Source organism: Salmo salar, chromosome 09, assembly GCF_965601325.2.
Source record: "Salmo salar chromosome 09, fSalSal1, whole genome shotgun sequence".
Taxonomy (NCBI): Eukaryota; Metazoa; Chordata; class Actinopteri; order Salmoniformes; family Salmonidae; genus Salmo; species Salmo salar.
In genome coordinates this window covers 150,423,661-150,442,437 of record NC_138299.1, presented here as the reverse complement: position 1 = coordinate 150,442,437, position 18,777 = coordinate 150,423,661, and the positions used below count along the sequence as shown (strand labels likewise).

Sequence of the window (18,777 nt, the reverse complement as noted above, 5' to 3'; positions counted from 1 at the left end):
CCATGTCTGCAGCCGATCTGGGTTCAAATACATTTGTATTGGAGTATTTGTTAATTAAATGTTTGAGTATTTGTTATTTAAATAATTGAGTATTTTCCTTTCTTATAAATATGCATGCAACAACATGTTTCCATAAGTATTAACTCTGATGTACTGCACTGTACATCTACAGTACAAGGCTATCAGTGATTAACAATTCCTATACATTTAAGTCAATGTTTGATGGGACTTTTTTCAACTCTTCAAAGCTGGTCTGATGCTGTCGTGAGGTTCAACACTACAGGAGGATGGGGAATCGAACAACAGATGTACTTGACAGTTTTTTTTATAACGGGCAAAATAGACTTGTCCTCTGAAGGGAAATATTTGACAGTCCTAATAGGCTCTATCGTCTACACTGTTTGGTAATCTGGCTTTGCTTGCGGTTATAGCTTTACACAGAAATCGACACAGGCCTTTGTATCTGTTCCTTCTGAACTTATCCATCAATGACTTGATCGATATCAGTGCCATGATTCCAAGGGTCATGTCAGATGTATTGTCTGAGGATAGGAATATCAGTTACTCAGCATGCATGGTTCAGGCTTTCTGTATTCATATGTATGGCGGAGCGACACTTATCATGTTGTTTATCATGTCTTTTGATCTCTACATACAGTACCAGTCAAAAGTTTGGACACACCTACTCATTCAAGGGTTTTTCTTTCTTTCTATTTATTCTATTCTTTCTATTTATACCTATTATAAATTTTTCTACATTGCATAATAATAGTGAAGAGATCAAAACTTAGAAAAAAACATATATGGAATCATGTAGTAACCAAAAAAGTGTTCAACAAATCATAAAATATTTTATATTTCAGATTCTTCAAAGTAGCCATGATTTGCCTTGATGACAGATTTGCACACTCGTGGCATTCTCTCAACCAGTATCATGAGGTAGTCACCTGGAATGCATTCAATTAACAGGTGTGCCTTGTTAAGTTAATTTATGGAATTTCTTTATGCGTTTGAGCCAATTAGTTGTGTTGTAACAAGGTAGGGGTGGTATACAGAAGATAGACCTATTTGGTATAAGACCAAGTCCATATTATGGCAAGAACAGCTCAAATAAGCAAAGAGAAATGACAGTTCATCATTACTTTAAGACATGAAGGTCAGTCAACACGGAACATTTCAATAATTTTTTATGTTTCTTCAAGTGCTGTCGCAAAAACCATCAAGCGCTATCATGAAACTGGCTCTCATGAGGACAGCCACAGGAAAGATAGACCCAGAGTTACCTCTGCTGCAGAGGATAAGTTCATTACAGTTAACTTCAATGGGCTAGGTGGGACGCTAGCATCCCACCCGCGGTACACACTATCAACAGCCAGTGAAATAGCATGGCGCGAAATACAAAACAGCCAAAATCTCATAATTTCATTTTCTCAAACAATCACCTATTTTACACCATTTTAAAGATAAACTTCTCGTTAATCTAACCACATTGTCTGATTTCAAAAGGCTTTACGGCGAAAGCATAAAATGTTAGGACATAAACTTCACAAGAAAAACCACACAGCCATTTTCCAAGCAAGGACATGCATCACAAAAAACTAAAATACAGCTAGAATATTCACTAACCTTTGATGATCTTCATCAGATGGCACTCATAGGACTTCATGTTACACAATACATGTATGTTTTGCTCGATAAAGTTCATATTTATATCCAAAAACCCAATTTTACATTGGCGCATGATGTTCAGAAAATGTATTCCCACCAAAACTTCCGGTGAATGAGCACATCAATTTACAAATGTTGATAAAATTTACAACAGTTATTGAAAGAATTATAGATACACTTCTCCTTAATGCAACCGCTGTGTCAGATTTTAAAATAGCTTTACGGAGAAAGCACATTTTTCAATATTCTGAGTACACAGCTCAGCCATCAAAGCAAGCTATGCAGATACCCGCCAAGTTCTGGGGTCAACTAAACTCAGAATTAGTATTGTAAATATTCTCTTACCTTTGCTGATCTTCGTCAGAATGCACACCCAGGACTCTTACTTCCACATGAAATGTTATTTTTGTTCGAAATAATCCATATTTATGTCCAAATACCTCCTTTTGTTCGTGCGTTCAGATCACTATCCAAAGGTATAACGCGCGAGCGTAAACCAGACACGAAAAGTCAAATAGTTTCATTACCGTTCGTAGAAACATGTCAAATGTTGTTTACGATCAATCCTTAGGGTCTTTTTAACATAAAACGTTGATAATATTCCAACCGGACAATAGCGTATTCATTACAGAGGAAAAAGAAGGAGCGGCGCGCCAAACGTGCCTGCGCAGTAAACAACTCACTGGTCCCAGGCAGTCCACTCATTGTCTGAGCTCCTATTTTCTGCCCAGTAACAGGAGAAGGATGAAACACGTTTCTAAAGGCTGTTGACAGCCAATGGAAGCCTTAGGAAGTGCAACGTGACCCCACAGACACTGTATTTTCGATAGGGATTCAAAAGAAGAACTACAATTCTCAGATTTCCCACTTCCTGGTTGGATTTTTCTCAGGTTTTTGCCTGCCATATGAGTTGTGTTATACTCACAGACATCATTCAAACAGTTTTAGAAACTTCAGAGTGTTTTCTATCCAAATCTATTAATAATATGCAAATATTTGACTCTGGGCCCGAGTATTAGGCAGTTTACTCTGGGCAGGCTTTTCATCCGAAAATGAAAATACTGCCCCCTATACCTTAAAAAGTTAACTGCACCTCAGATTGCAGCCCCAAAAAATGCTTCACAGAGTTCAAGTAACAGACATATCTCAACATCAACTGTTCAGAGGAGACTGTGTGAATCAGGCCTTCATGGTCCATTGCTGCAAAGAAACCACTACTAAAGGACACCAATAAGATGAAGAGACTTGCTTGGCCCAAGAAACATGAGCAATGGACATTAAACCGGTGGAAATCTGTCCTTTGGTCTGATGAGTCCAAATGTGATGTTTTTGGTTCCAACCGCCGTGTATTTGTGAGAAGCAGAGTAGGTGAACGGATTACTTCCGCATGTGTGGTTCCCACCATGAAGCATGGAGGAGGAGGTGTGATGGTGTGGGGGTGCTTTGCTGGTGACACTGTCTATGATTTTTTTATTTTTTATTTAAGCACACTTAACTAGCATGGGTACCACAGCATTCTTTAGCGATATGCCATTCCATCTGGTTTGCACTTAGTGGGACTATCATTTGTTTTTCAACAGGACAATGACCCAAAACACACCTCCAGCCTGTGTAAGGGCTATTTGACCAAGGAGAGTGATGGAGTGCTACATCAGATGACCTGGCCTGCACAATCACCCAACCTCAACCCAATTGAGATGGTTTGGGATGAGTTGGACCGCAGAGTGAAGGAACAGCAGCCAACAAGTGCTCAGCATATGTAGGAACTCCTACAAGACTGCTGGAAAAGCTTTCTTCATGAAGCTTGTTGAGAGAATGCCAAGAGTGTGCAAAGCTGTCATCAAGGCAATGGTACTTTGACGAATCTCAAATATAAAATATATTTTGATTTGTTTAACACTTTTTTTGGTTACTATATGATTCCATCTGTGTTATTTCATAGTGTTGATGTTTTCACTATTATTCTGCAATGTATTATTCTACAAACCCTTGAATGAGTAGGTATGTCCAAAGTTTTGACTGCTACTGTAGCTATCTGTCATCTGTTAAGGTACCACTCCATCATGACTGTTGTAAGGCTCATTGCCTCTGCTTGGCTGATTTACTTTTTACTGATGGGGGCTCATATTGCGTTTCCCTGTTTGTAAAACAGTTACCGTGAACATCTGTGGTGACAATGTGTCCCTGTTAAGACTGACCTGTGCAACAGACACCACAGTGAACAACCTCTATGGTTTATTTATCACAGGCATACTCCATAGGGAGTTATTTTTCTGTGGTCTTCTCCTACTCATTGATTCTATTCACATGCTTTAAAAGTAGTGACTCTGATGCCAAGCTAAAGGCCTTACATACCTGTTCCACACACCTGCTTGTATTTCCAATCTATTGGTTCTCAGGTATCATTGTTGTCCTTGTGTATTAAGACTAAAGAGATGACAGTGAAATTACTTCAGCTTTTCTCCAAGTCAAAAGGCTCAGTTAGAGCAGTAAAAGTCAACGTTCGTTCTTCATTGTTCTGTTTGTTATACACTGAGTATACAAAACATTAAGAACTTTCCTAATATTGATTTTCACCCTTCCCTTTTGCCATCAGAACATCATAAATTCATCGGGACATGGACTCTACAAGGTGTCGAAAATGTTCCACAGGGATGCTGGCCCATGTTGACTCCAATGCCTCCCACCGTTGGCTGGATGTCCTTTGAGTGGTGGGCCCTTCTTGAAACACACGGGAAACGGTTGAGCGTGAAAAACCCAGCAGCCTCGCAGTTCATGACACAAAATAAACTCAAGGAAAATAATACTCAAGAGGACTGTACGTTAGAAAGCATAGGGGCATCAATATATATTAGAAACCATAGGGACATCAATATATAGTAGAAAGCATAGGGACAGCAATATATAGTAGAAAGCATAGGGACAGCAATATATAGTAGAAAGCATAGGGACATCAATGTATGTTAGAAACCATAAGGACATCAATGTATGTTAGAAACCATAAGGACATCAGTGTACACTCCCATACGTATTTATTTGAACTGTAAAGCTAAAAGTTTTAATTTGGTTCTATACTCATGCTAGGAATATGGTACCAAATGAGTGAATAAGTGAATTTGTCCAAATATGTATGACACCTTCAAATGGGGGGACTAGATACAAAAAGTGCATTCATTTCTAAATGGTAAAACAGATATGTATGAAAATATCGTCATATAAAACATTTGATCTAAAATCTAAAATGCTAGAGTATAGTGCCAAATTAAGGTTAAGCTTCGATGTGCAAAAAATTACGTTGGGGAGTTTATTTGTTAGCGGGCCATTTCCAGACTTGAGCTGCATGTGCACAATGTGGACAGTAATATAATGCATTGATGTGCAGAGCCTGTAGTTTAGCTGCAACATGCACGGCCAGTCACAAACTGCTTCCCCCCGGAGACCAGGGTTCAATCCATGTGTCCACCCTTCCTACTGTTGTCCCACTTGCCTGTCTCCCCCTCTGTTTCCAGCCATCTAAATAAAGGGTAAAATACTGTGTGTGTAGATATATATATATATATATATATATATATATATATATATATATATATATATATGATGTCAATTTCAGTTTCATGTAAGGTGATTGTGTTATAAGTTACCTGAATTTCCACAAAAAGAAACAAACACATATTTAACCTTTAAGTAGCAAATTCAATTTACTACACATATTTTCATTTTTACTTTGGTTTTATTTATGAAAACTGTCGGCTGGAATACCACTTTTCTATTAACATCAAATTTATCATAAAATAAAAAACATTTTTTTCAAAAATTATTTCAATTTGTAAACAAAACTTTCCACTACTCTTTTCCTGACACATTTTCACTTTACATTGTATTTCTAGCCTGTTTTAGTATTGTTTCATTTCTTTGATTCAGCCTGGAACTGAATTGAATCTGAGCTGTGATGAAGGGTGTTACATAACAATCAACTTCAGAAGCCACATTTATCCACTTGGGCTAAATCCGCCCGTCGTTTCTGAGAGGACGCTGATCAAATGCCTCTACTGGAAAATTTCCAGACTGAATCATTGACCTGAAACAACAGCGAAACACTGTGGATTCTAGGCTATATTTTGTGCAAAACAAATACACTAGAGGGCGCTGTGAACTAATTCAGTTCAACATTGTAATCGTCTACAACTGAAACACTAGGTCATTACACAGCAGACACACTGATTTGAATATGATGTCATGTCTTTAATGTGACCAGACATAACATGACAGATGGAATGCATAGGCCGATATATAACCATTTGTTTTTGTGTTAGCATTTGAGAATCCAGGGAAAGATTGCCAGAGTACTGTATTAATTGGACATTATTAAATTCAACGTTATTTTACCAAATCAGACCAATGTTGAAGATGTATATAGGAAATCAATTTATAAATTTTAGACATATTTCCACAGATCAATAAAAGTTTAGTCAAGATGAGTCCATGTCTCACGCCATCTGAGGTGTTGATCCATCTTTATACATGAATCCCCATTAACTAGGAAAGATAGGCGCTACGTAATTTCATGATATTATTTAATGCATTTTAAAATGCAGACTATTATAACCATGATCAAAGATATCACAGGATGAATGACCTCTGTCATAGGGGGGCTTCAAATGGCTTTAAATGTCTCTTATAGTTTGGTGTCTTTAGGAAGATCTTAATTTCACACTCCTCGCATCCTCTCTCCTTGTCTCCTTCTCAAAACCCATTGGAAGAGAAGGTCACAGGGGAGGGACCTCTGACTTTCTCATTCAATGGGGTTTGAGAAGGAGACGAGGAGAGAGGAGAGAGTACACGAGGAGTAGGCAGTTAAGATCTTCCCATTGAAGGCATGATTTACATTGTCTTGTGAAACCTTGACAATCCACAAAAAGCACAGGGTTAAAATCTTCTTACTAGTTCATTCAAAATATAATCTTCTATTTACGTTGACTGTTGTTGGTGGACCCAGACCGTTTTTAAGTGTATTCGTGGGTTTATTTAGTTTGTTCCAACAAAATCAGTCTCTGATTAACACTAGCATTCTAGGGCCTAAAATGAATGGCACCCAACAATGACTCTTATGTAATTTCAAATCAGGTGAGTGATTTCTTGATACCCTTGGGTGTTTAATTGGTTTACTGGTTTTGGAATACAAGTGATACATTTACAGTTATTATAAATAAAGACAACAACAATGGGTACATCAAGCTGCCAGACTGTAAAAAACTGCAAAATACCCTAAATACAATCGCACTGAGTAGATTGTGACAAATGTCAACAATTAATATAGTTTTGGATAAATGATGTAGTGGTTCTCTTCAAATCCATGTCTACTATTGAAAACATAGCCTAGGATGGAAAGATCTTTGTCCGCAAGAAATGCATTGCTTTTACTCTGATATCCTTTATTTTAAGACCATATATGATTGGATTTAAAGTTGGGGGGAAAATTAATGTGGAAACTCCTATGAGTCTCCGTAACTGCGGGGGAAATTGGCTCAGTCTGTATGAAATAATAGTGAGAAGCCCTAAACTCTCTAAGAGGAGAAAAATAATTAAATGTGTACCACAAGTCTGCAGAGCTTTGCTTTTAGTGTCAGCTGATCCTTTGTTTCTAAAACATGTGACAAGTATCTGAACGTAAGTGTAGAGAATGGTCCAAACAACTATGACCTGCATGAGGGCAGTAATAAAGAGTCCATAGATGTTATTGATGGCTATGTTAGCACAGACCAGTTTCAACAGGGAGGGATTGTCACAGTATGAGTGTGACATCAGAGATCTGCAGCGTGGTAATCGAAGCAGCAGGAAAAAGAGCACTCCAATCAAAAGCAAGTCACACACCCATAGCAGTGTGATGATTTTCCTGAGATGAGCATTGGTCATAGTTGTGTGGTACCTCAAAGGGGAACATATGGCAATGTATCTGTCATACGCCATAGCAGTCAGAATTAACACTGCTCCCGTTCCATAGATATGAATAAAGAAAGCTTGTGTGACACAAGCAGAGTATTGAATGGTCCCTGTGTCAAGCAAAAGCTCTTTGATGACCTGTGTAAAGAGTGCCGTGGAGCCTATAAGGTCGTTGATGGGTAGGTTTAGCAGCAGAAGGTACATGGGCTGGTGGAGACTCCTATTGAGGATGATGGTGAGAATCAGGACCAGATTACAGAAGAGAATGACCATATAGCTCAGTGTGGCGAAAACAAATGCGGAAAAGGCACTTTCAGGGGGGAGATTGAAGCCTTCTAGTGTCAAAACAGAAGACACATTTGACAAGTCATCCATTTTCACGGATTCAGGTTTTCCTCTTCAAGCCTGTAGATGTACGACAACAACTGTTATGTTTACAATACATTTTAACAATGAAAACATTATTATAGTCACATTATGACAACTGACGAATAGTTGAGTCATTAATAAATCAATTAATCAATACATGTTAGTAGTTCTAAATACTAGAACTATATAAAAAATGGACATTATTACATTACATTGACATTTATGTTAACAGAATACTGGAACAAGATTATGACCATGGATGAATAATGCTTGTTTATGGGGGGAATCAACCTTTTACCTACAGTTGATTTTCCACAGCATAAAAATGATTTGCTTGTGACCAGGCTCCCCTTCTTTATAAAACTCAATGTAGTGAGTCATGACTCCCAATTTTAAAAACAAATCATATAGTGAGGAAATCAAAGTAGAAAATGTATACAACTCACGCTTGAGAGAAATCATTACCTGAATCTCTGAGAGAAACTAACTCTATCATATGACTTGGTAAGGTATTTATAGAGACCGTGAGGAACATTCGCCCTTCCTCTGAGATATCCAATAGTTGATCTTCAAATAATGGGTTAGTCTCTCAAGAGGGGTCATGTCTTGAAAAACATGTGTGACTCATTGTGAGGAACAACATACTGTAATTGAAACAGAAAAATAAATTAAAGTGCTTAACTATCCAGAACATAATTTTATGTTTAGCATTTTTATTTTTGTAGTAGTATGTTTTTTCAAGTTGTCATGACGTTGGCCTCTTTGAGTACAGGGAGGACAGTTGACCCCCTCCCCCCCTTTGCACCATCCCCCAACCTACCTTCCCCCACCCAGTCCCTGTGTGAAGGAGTGGTAAAATTCCAGGAGAGTCTCTGGCCACATGGCCCAATGAGAGACACAGGAAATTCTTCCAACTCACAGAATTGGGGAGCCAAGCGACATTTGTGTTCTGGAGAAGGTATGGAAGACTGGTGAAGAATCCAGCTACGAACTGGTCCGCTTGGTACAATTTTGTGATACTCAGAAGAGACAATATAGCCATATTACCATAAAACGGTTTATATAATAGCCTCAGAGATGAGCCTTGCACCACATGGTTATATAGAATGTATTAATAAGGATAAAGCTATTTGTAATACATTGAGATGCTATGTACTGATGTTAATGTGATATAATTATATTTCTGTACCAAGCTTAACTCAGTCATCGGCACTCCCCCAGGGACACAGACAGGACCAGGCGTCATTTGACAAGCCTGTCCTATGGTCACTATAAAACTATACCCTGTTTTACATTTCTCCAGACCAGGCCTCCACTCCATTGCGAGAAGTTGGCCAATAGGTTTGACCATCCAATCCATCTACTGAAAGTTACCTATACCACGTGGTTAACTTTTAGACTATCGATACCGACAGAATAAGAACAAGTCTTTGATATTAATTATTAGTCTGCAGCTAAGTAAATTATATCATTGAACGCGAAGACCAACGAAACATCCATTCTATAACGACATTAATGAATGTCGCTTTGAAAGATCCATTCTAACCGAGAGAGAGAGAGAGAGAGAAAACTCTCCAACCGAACGACGCTCCAACAAGGATCCCGACGACACACTGAGCGTAAATATATATTGATTGCAATTGTTCCCGAATGAGTGAGCGTTCAATTGTTAATATTAATGAACTCTGTGTACCTTCTCAGCTGCCCTTTATGACCCATTGTTCAACAAGACACCAGCCACGCCTGTTTTAGCCCACTAGGGCACATTACTCTACCAATTCTTTGTGATGATAATTACTGTTTGTATATTTTATGTGAATTAATTTGTTTAGTAAATAAATGATTTTAAGACAATTGATGTATGGATGACTCTTAGTAAAGACTGGGTTCGTGCAGATACAACAATTTACGACGTTTGGAATGAGACTGGACGCGAGGTAAAATACACCATTTAAACCAGAAGATAATCGGGCCTATACTATAATAGAATATAATATATAATGTTATAATATAGGAAAGTTATATTAGGAAAATTATAACTTTGTAATCTGAATATTCTCCTTGGTGCCCCAATCTCCTAGTTAATTACAATTAAACGATTAATCAGTTTAATCGCGTGATAATAATTACAGGGAGTTAATTGATAAACATGTCTTCAGTTTAATGGTACCCCAAAGACACGACAAAGTATTCATTCACGCCACATCTCTTCCTCCGCATCGGCCCTACGACTGTGCTATCAACCTTCTCCCGGGCACCGCACTGCCTTGGGGGTGACTTTATTCCCTGTTGGGTCCGGAGATCAAAGCGGTGGAAGGTGCATTGAGGATTATCTTGCTGCTGGGATTATGTGTCCATCTTCCTCCCCCGCCAGCACAGGGTTCTTATTTGTGGAGAAGAAGGACAAGACCCTGCTTCCATGTATCGACTACCGGGGTCTTAATGACATTACGGTTAAAAACCGTTACCCGCTACCACTCATCTCCTCGGCTTTCGAGCCTCTCCAGGGGGCGGTTATCTTCTCCAAGTTGGACCTTTGGAACGCCTACTGTACCATCTGGTTTGGATACGGGAAGGAGACGAGTGGAAGAAAGCCTTTAACACGGCTAGCGGGCACTACGAGTACCTGGTGATTCCGTTCGGACTGACCAACGCTCCCGCAGTGTTCCAGGCCCTGTCCAATGCTGCGCTCCGTGACATGTTGAACCGATGTGTGTTTGACTACCTCGTCAACATCCTAATTTATTCCCGGTCAGCTCAAGAGCATGTCCTCCATCTCCAACAGGTCCTCCAGCGTGTCCTGGATAACCAGCTTTCGTGAAGGTGGATAAATGTGAGTTCCATCGCTTCACCATCTCCTTCCTAGGATACGTCATCGCTGCAGGTAATACTCAGATGGACCCTGACAAGGTGAGAGCGGTGGTAGATTGGCCTCAACCCACATCCAGGTTGCAGCTGCAACGTTTCCTGGGGTTTGCTCATTTCTACCGTTGTTTCACCCGGGGTTACATCACCCTTGCTTCCTCCCTCTCTGCACTCACCTCTCCCAAGGTTTCCGTTCATATGGTCTACAGCAGCTGACCAGGTGTTCTCAGACCTCAAGCAGCAATTCACTACAGCTCCCATCTTAATTCATCCGGACACGTCCCGTCAGTTCGTGGTGGAGGTCAATGCCTCAGATGTTGGAGTGGGAGCTGTACTGTCCAGCGTTCTGCCCAGGACCAGAAGCTGCATCCCTGTGTCTTCCTTTCCCATCGTCTTAACCCCGCTGAGAGGACTATGACGTGGGAAATTGAGAATTACTTGCAGTTAACCTCTATGGGCTAGGTGGGACGCTAGCGTGCCACCCGTGGTGCACTCCATCAACAGTAGGTGCATTTCAAGAGCGGCAAATTTGAATCCAAATAAATGTCAAAATTCAAATTTTTCAAAAATACAACTATTTTACACCATTTGAAAGATAAACATCTCCTTAATCTAACCACGTTTTACGATTTCAAAAAGGTTTTACGGCGAAAGCATAAATTTAGAGTATGTTAGGACAGTACATTTACAAGAGTTGTGTGTAATGTTTTGTCAAGTCAAAGACAGGGTCACCAAAACCATAAAACCAGCTAAAATGATGCACTAACCTTTTACAATCTCCATCAGATGACACTCCTAGGACATTATGTTAGACAATGCATGCATTTTTAGTTCTATCAAGTTCATATTTATATCCAAAAACAGCGTTTTACTATGGCATTGATGTTGAGGAAATCGTTTCCCTCCAATAACCGGCAGTCAAGTCAGCGTCACAAATTAAATAATTAAAATTAGAAAACATTGGTAAAATATTATATTGTCATTTAAAGAATTATAGATTTACATCTCTTGAACGCAATCAACTTGCCAGATTTAAAAATAACCTTACTGGGAAATCACACTTTGCAATAATCTGAGCACTGCGCCCAGAAAAATACGCGTTGCGATACAGACTAGACGTCATGTTGGGGAGATCTAAAATCGAAAATACTATGTAAATAATCCATTACCTTTGATTCTCTTCATCAGATGTCACTTCCAGGTATCACAGGTCCATAACGAATGTAGTTTTGTTCAAAAAAGCTCATCATTTATGTCCAAAAATCTCCGTCTTGTTAGCACATGATCTAAGCCAGCCGGACTTCTCGTCATGAACGAGGGGAAAAAATATATTTCCGTTCGTTCAAACATGTCAAACGTTGTATAGCATAAATCATTAGGGCCTTTTTTAACCAGAACATGAATAATATTCAAGGTGGACGAATGCATACTCTTTTATAACGTATTGGAACGAGGGTACCCAACATGAACTCGCGCGCCAGGTGTCTAATGGGACATCATCGTTCCATGGCTCTTGTTCGGTCAGATCTCCCTCCAGAAGACTCAAAACACTTTGTAAAGGCTGGTGACATCTAGTGGAAGCAATAGGAAGTGCCAAAATATTCCTCAGCCCCTGTGTTTTTCAATGGGATAGGTTTAAAGTCAATACAACACATCAGGTATCCACTTCCTGTCAGAAAATGTCTCAGGGTTTTGCCTGCCAAATGAGTTCTGTTATACTCACAGACACCATTCAAACAGTTTTAGAAACTTTAGAGTGTTTTCTATCCATATATAATAAGTATATGCATATTCTAGTTACTGGGTAGGATTAGTAACCAGATTAAATCGGGTACATTTTTTTTATCCAGACGTGCAAATGCTGCCCCCTAGCCCTAACAGGTTAAGATGGCGTTTGAGGAGTGGACGCACTGGTTAGATGGGGCAGAACATCCATTCTTGGTGTGGACGGACCATAAGAACCTGGAATATCTCCGCACCGCCAAGTGCCTCAACTCCAGGCAGGTGAGATGGGCCCTGTTATTCACTCTTTTCCATTTCACTATCTCCCACCACCAAGAATGTGAAGTCTGGCGCACTCTCACGTCTGTACAGCCCCGCTACTACACCATTGGACCCCGAGATCATCCTCACTGCACAGCTATTTTCAGGTCTCTCCAGAGATGTTCGATTGGGTTCAAGTCCGTGCTCTGACTGGGCCACTCAAGGACATTCAGAGACTTGTCCCGAAGCCACTCCTGCATTGTCTTGGCTATGTGCTTAGGGTTGATGTTCCCGTTGGAAGGTGAACCTTCTCCCCCGTCTGAAGTCCTGAGCGCTCAGGAGCAAGTTTTCATCAAAGATCTCTCTTCACTTTAATCCGTTCATCTTTCCCTCGATCCTGACTTGTCTCCCAGTCCCTGCCACTGAAATACATCCCCACATCATGATGCTGCCACCACTATGCTTCACAGTAGGGATGGTGCCAGGTTTCCTCCAGATGTGACGATTGGCATTCAGGCCAAAGAGTTCAATCTTGGTTTAATCAGACCAGAGAATCTTGTTTCTCATGGTCTCTGACTCCTTTAGGTGCCTTTAGGCATATTCAAAGCAGGCTGTCATTTGCCTTTTACTGAGGAGTGGCTTTCATCTGGCCACTCTACCATAAAGGCCTGATTGGTAGAGTGCTGCAGAGATGGTTGTCCTTCTGGAAGGTTCTCCTATCTCCACAGAGGGAATCTGGAGCTCTGTCAGAGTGACCATCGGGTTCTTGGTCACCTCCCTGACTAAGGCCCTTCTAAAACCTGTTTTTGCTTTGTCTTTATAGGGTATTGTGTGTAGACGCTGAGGGAAACAAATTATTTAATCAGTTTTACAATAAGGCTGTAACGTAACAAAATGTGGAAAAAGGTAAGGGGTCTGAATACTTTCTGAATGCATTGTAGCTTTAAGATCCCTCAGTCGAGCAGGGAATTTCCAACGCAGACCAGTGTCTTGCGAAGAAGGGTACCTATTGGAAGATGGGTAAAAATGAAAAAGCCGGTATTGAATATCCCTTTGAGCATGGTGAACATACTAATTACAATTGAATAGGGTATCAATACACCCAGTCACTACAAAGATAAAAATGAAAAAAATGAAAAAGCAGGTATTGAATATCCCTTTGAGCATGGTGAACATACTAATTACAATTGAATAGGGTATCAATACACCCAGTCACTACAAAGATAAAGGCGTCCTTCCTAACGCAGTTGCCGGAGAGGAAGGAAATCGTTCAGGGATTTCACCATGAGGCCAATGGTGACTTTAAAACAGTTACAGAGTTTAATGGCTGTGATAAGAGAGAACTGAGGATGGATCAACAACACAGGAGGTTGGTGGCACCTTAATTGGGGAGGACGGGCTGTGGTCATGAAAGATCCCATGGCACTTATCATAAAAGTAGGGGTGTTAACCCTGGTGTCCTGGCTAAATTCACAATCTGGCCCTCATACCATCATGGTCACCTAATCATCCAGGTTACAGTTGTCTCATTCCTCCCCCCTCCTCTTCCTTGTAACTATTCCCCAGGTCGTTACTGTAAATGAGAATGTGTTCTCAGTCAACTTACCTGGTAAAATAATGGAATACTGCAAACAATGTGGCAAAGCAATTAACTTTTTGTCCTGAATACAAAGTGTTATGTTTGGGGCAATTCCAATACAACACATTATGTGGACTATGAATATGTGGACAACTACAAATACCTAGGTGTCTGGCTAGACTGTAAACTCTCCTTCCAGACTCATATCAAACATCTCCAATCCAAAATCAAATCTAGAATCGGCTTTCTGTTTCGCAACAAAGCCTCCTTCACTCACGCCGCCAAACTTACCCTAGTAAAACTGACTATCCTACCGATCCTCGACTTCGGCGATGTCATCTACAAAATCACTTCCAATACTCTACTCAGCAAACTGGATGCAGTCTATCACAGTGCCATCCGTTTTGTTACCAAAGCCCCTTATACCACCCACCACTGCGACCTGTATGCTCTAGTCAGCTGGCCCTCGCTACATATTCGTCACCAGACCCACTGGCTCCAGGTCATCTATAAGTCTATGCTAGGTTAAGCTCTGCCTTACCTCAGCTCACTGGTCACGATAACAATACCCACCCGTAGTACGCGCTCCAGCAGGTATATCTCACTGGTCATCCCCAAAGCCAACACCTCCTTTGGACGCCTTTCCTTCCAGTTCTCTTCTGCCAGTGACTGGAACGAACTGCAAAAATCGCTGAAGCTGGAGACTTACATTTCCCTCTCTAACTTTAAACATCAGCTATCTGAGCAGCTAACCGATCGCTGCAGCTGTACATAGTCCATCTGTAAGTAGCCCACCCAATCTACCTACCTCATCCCCATATTGTTTTTTATTTACTTTTCTTCTCTTTTGCACACCAGTATCACTACTTGCACATCATCATCTGCTCATATATCACTCCAGTGTTAATCTGCTAAATTGAAATTATTTCGCTACTATGGCCTATTTATTGCCTTACCTCCTCACGCCATTTTCACACACTGTATATAGACTGTATTTTTTTTCTATTGTGTTATTGACTGTATGCTTGTTTATTCCATGTGTAACTCTGTGTTGTTGTTTGTGTCGCACTGCTTTGCTTTATCTTGACCAGTTCGCAGTTGTAAATGAGAACTTGCTCTCAACTAGCTTACCTGGTTAAATAAAGGTGAAATAATTATTTTATTTTTTATTACTGAGTACTACTCTCCATATTTTTAAGCATAGTGGTAGCTGCATCATGTTATGGGTATGCTTGTAATCATTAAGGACTGGAGAGATTTTTAGGATAAAAAATAAATGGCATGAAGCTAAGCACAGGCAAAATCCTAGAGGAAAACCTGGTTCAGTCTGCTTTCCACCAGACATTGGGAGATGAATTCACCTTTCAGCAGAACAATAACCTAAAACAATGCCAAATCTACACTGGAGTTGCTTACCAAGAAGACAATTAATGTTCCTGAGTGGCCGAGTTACAGGTTTAACTTAAATCTACTTGAAATTCTATGGCAAGACCTGAAAATGGTTGTCTAGCAATGATCAACAACCAATTTGACAGAGCTTGAAGAATTCTGAGAAGAATAATGGGAATGATATAGCACAATCCAGATGTGGAAAGCTGTTAGAGACTTACCCAGAACAACTCACAGCTGTAATCACCGCCTAAGATGCTTCTACAAAGAAAGAAGACCCTTTAGAAAGGGTGTGAAATCTGTTGTAAATTAGATATTTATGTACTTCATTTTCAATACATTTTCGAAATGATCTAAAAACATGTTCACTTTGTCAATATGGGGCATTGTGTGTGCATATGGGTTAGCGCAGAGGCTGTTTGTCCTATTAGGAAGCCCACTCAATGCAGTTCACTATGTGTGCAGTTCACATCAGCTCAATCACAAATATCACTGTAATGCCTACCTCTGAAAATCCTCTCAGTAAAGCAATAAAAAAATAAGAATCGCAGAAAATTGCAAAACAAATTGCCTACATTAACATATGTAGCCTAAGAAACAAAGTTCATGAAATCGATAACTTGCTACTAAAAGATAACGTTGTAACGGTCGTCGTACGTAGTGGACCAAGGCGCAGCGGGTTGAGTGCTCATAATGACTTTTATTGAACACAAACGAAACAAAACAAGAAACCGATTGAACGAACAGTATTGCAGGCTAACACACAGCAGTGCAACAACAACTTCCCACAAAGGGACAGGTGAAAAACAGGCTACCTAAGTATGACTCTCAATCAGCAACAACGATGTACAGCTGTTCCTGATCGAGAGCCATACCAGGCCAATACAAAGAAATACACAACATAGAAAACCATAGAAATACAAAACAAGAACATCACCCAAAAACCCCGGAACACATAAATCAAACACCCCTCTTACATAAATACATATACCATTAAACCCCGAACCACATAAAACAAATACCTCCTGCCACGTCCTGACCAAACTACAATAAACAATAACCCCTTATACTGGTCAGGACGTGACAAACATTCATGTCCTGACTATCTTAATTAAGCAATAAGGCCCGAGGAGTTGTGGTATATGACCAATATGCCACGGCTAAGGGCTGTTCTTAGGCATGACGCATATCACAAACCCCGGAGGTGCCTTATTGCTATTATAAACTGGTTACCAACATAGTTAGAGCAGTAAAAAAAAAAATTCGGTCATACCCGTGGTATACGGTCTGATATACTATGGCTGTCAGCCAATCAGAATTCAGGGCTCGAACCACCCAGTTTAGAAACTCACTTAGATAATACCTTTGACGATACAGTGCTAGCAATACATGGTTACAACATCTATAGAAAAGACAGAAATGTCAATGGGGATGGTGTTGCGGTTATTTTCATATTTCTGTGAAACTTAAATAGGATCTCAGGTCAAACGCTATTGAAGTAATGTGGCTACAGCTTCACCTGCGTCACCTAAAGCCCATTCTTGTGGGAAGTTGCTATAGACCATCAGGTGCTAAAAATCAGTATTTGGATAATATGTGTGAAATGCTTGATAATTAGGTATATTTTCAGGGTGGCATAAATATTGATTGGCTTTCATCAAGCTGCCCACTCAAGAAAAATGTTAAAACTGTAATAAGTGCCTGTCACCTGGTTCACGTTCTCAGTCAACCTACTGTACCAAGGTATTTACAAACAGCAGAGGAATGAAGTCATCCACATGTATTGATCACATCCTTCACTAATGCTGCAGAAATCTGCTCTAAAGCAGTATCCACATCCATCGGAAGTAGTGATCATAAAATAGTAGCCATATCTGGGAAAACCAAAGTTTCAAAGGCTGGGCCTAATATAGTGTATAAGTGTCACGCCCTGATCTGTTTCACCTGTCCTTGTGATTGTCTCCACCCCCTCCAGGTGTCTCTTATTTTCCCCAGTGTATGTATCCCTGTGTTTCCTGTCTCTCTGTGCCAGTTCGTCTTGTATGTGTCACGGGCTGGCTCAAGAAAGCAGGAGAGGTAGAGTCAGACGCAGGAGACAGAGAATTCTTGACCACACTTCTTTATTCAAAAAAATTGATGTGGTCGCCAAAAAATAGGGACGCAGCCATTAAATACTTCTGCGGTGGTGAACACAACGAAACCAACCACAGGCAGAGGAAAACCAGCACACATTCCTCAAGCACATTAAACGGACAAGAAACATAATCACGCACAAACACAGACATCCTACGCTAAACTAAATAACCCCCCCCCCCCTACTAATGACTAACCCAAAACAGGTGCGTGCCTACCTAGACCTAACCAACAGAAAGTGAAATAAAAAAGGATCGATGGCAGCTAGTAGGCCGGCGACGACGACCGCCGAGCTCCGCCCGGCCGAGGAGGGGCGCCACCATCCGTCGGTGTCGTGACAGTACTCCCCCCCTGACGCGCGGCTCCCGCAGCGCGCCGACGCCGGCCTCGAGGACGCCCCGGAGGGCGAGGCGCAGGGCGATCCGGATGGAGGCTGTGGAACTCCCGGATGAGCGCTGGGTCCAATATGTCCTCCACCGGTACCCAGCACCTCTCCTCCGGGCCGTACCCCTCCCAGTCCACGAGGTACTGCAGGCCCCTCGCCCGGCGTCTGGAGTCCAAGATGGACCGGACTGTGTACGCCGGGGGCCCCTCGATGTCCAGGGGGGGTGGAGGGACCTCCCGTACCTCATTTTCCTGCAGCGGACCAGCTACCACCGGCCTGAGGAGAGACACATGAAACGAGGGGTTAATACGATAATAAGAAGGGAGTTGTAATCTGTAACACACCTCGTTTATTCTCCTCAGGACTTTAAATGGCCCCACAAACCACGGACCCAGCTTCCGGCAGGGCAGGCGGAGGGGCAGGTTCCGGGTCGAGAGCCAGACTCTCTCCCCTGGGGTGAACACGG

General features: G+C 41.0%; 1 protein-coding gene and 1 pseudogene across 1 annotated transcript; one reads left to right on the top strand and one right to left on the bottom strand.

Moving 5' to 3' along the window:
* The first annotated feature begins 306 nt into the window (after window positions 1–306).
* Window positions 307–3,984, top strand: LOC145857959 (olfactory receptor 4D1-like; annotated as a pseudogene).
* A 2,802-nt stretch (window positions 3,985–6,786) lies between these two features.
* On the bottom strand, window positions 6,787–8,007 carry LOC106613196 (olfactory receptor 52B2). The gene has a single exon (XM_014215223.3). The coding sequence runs from the start codon at window positions 7,981–7,983 to the stop codon at window positions 7,045–7,047; it is 939 nt and encodes a 312-aa protein (XP_014070698.1). The 5' UTR covers window positions 7,984–8,007; the 3' UTR covers window positions 6,787–7,044.
* Between the last annotated feature and the right edge of the window lie 10,770 nt (window positions 8,008–18,777).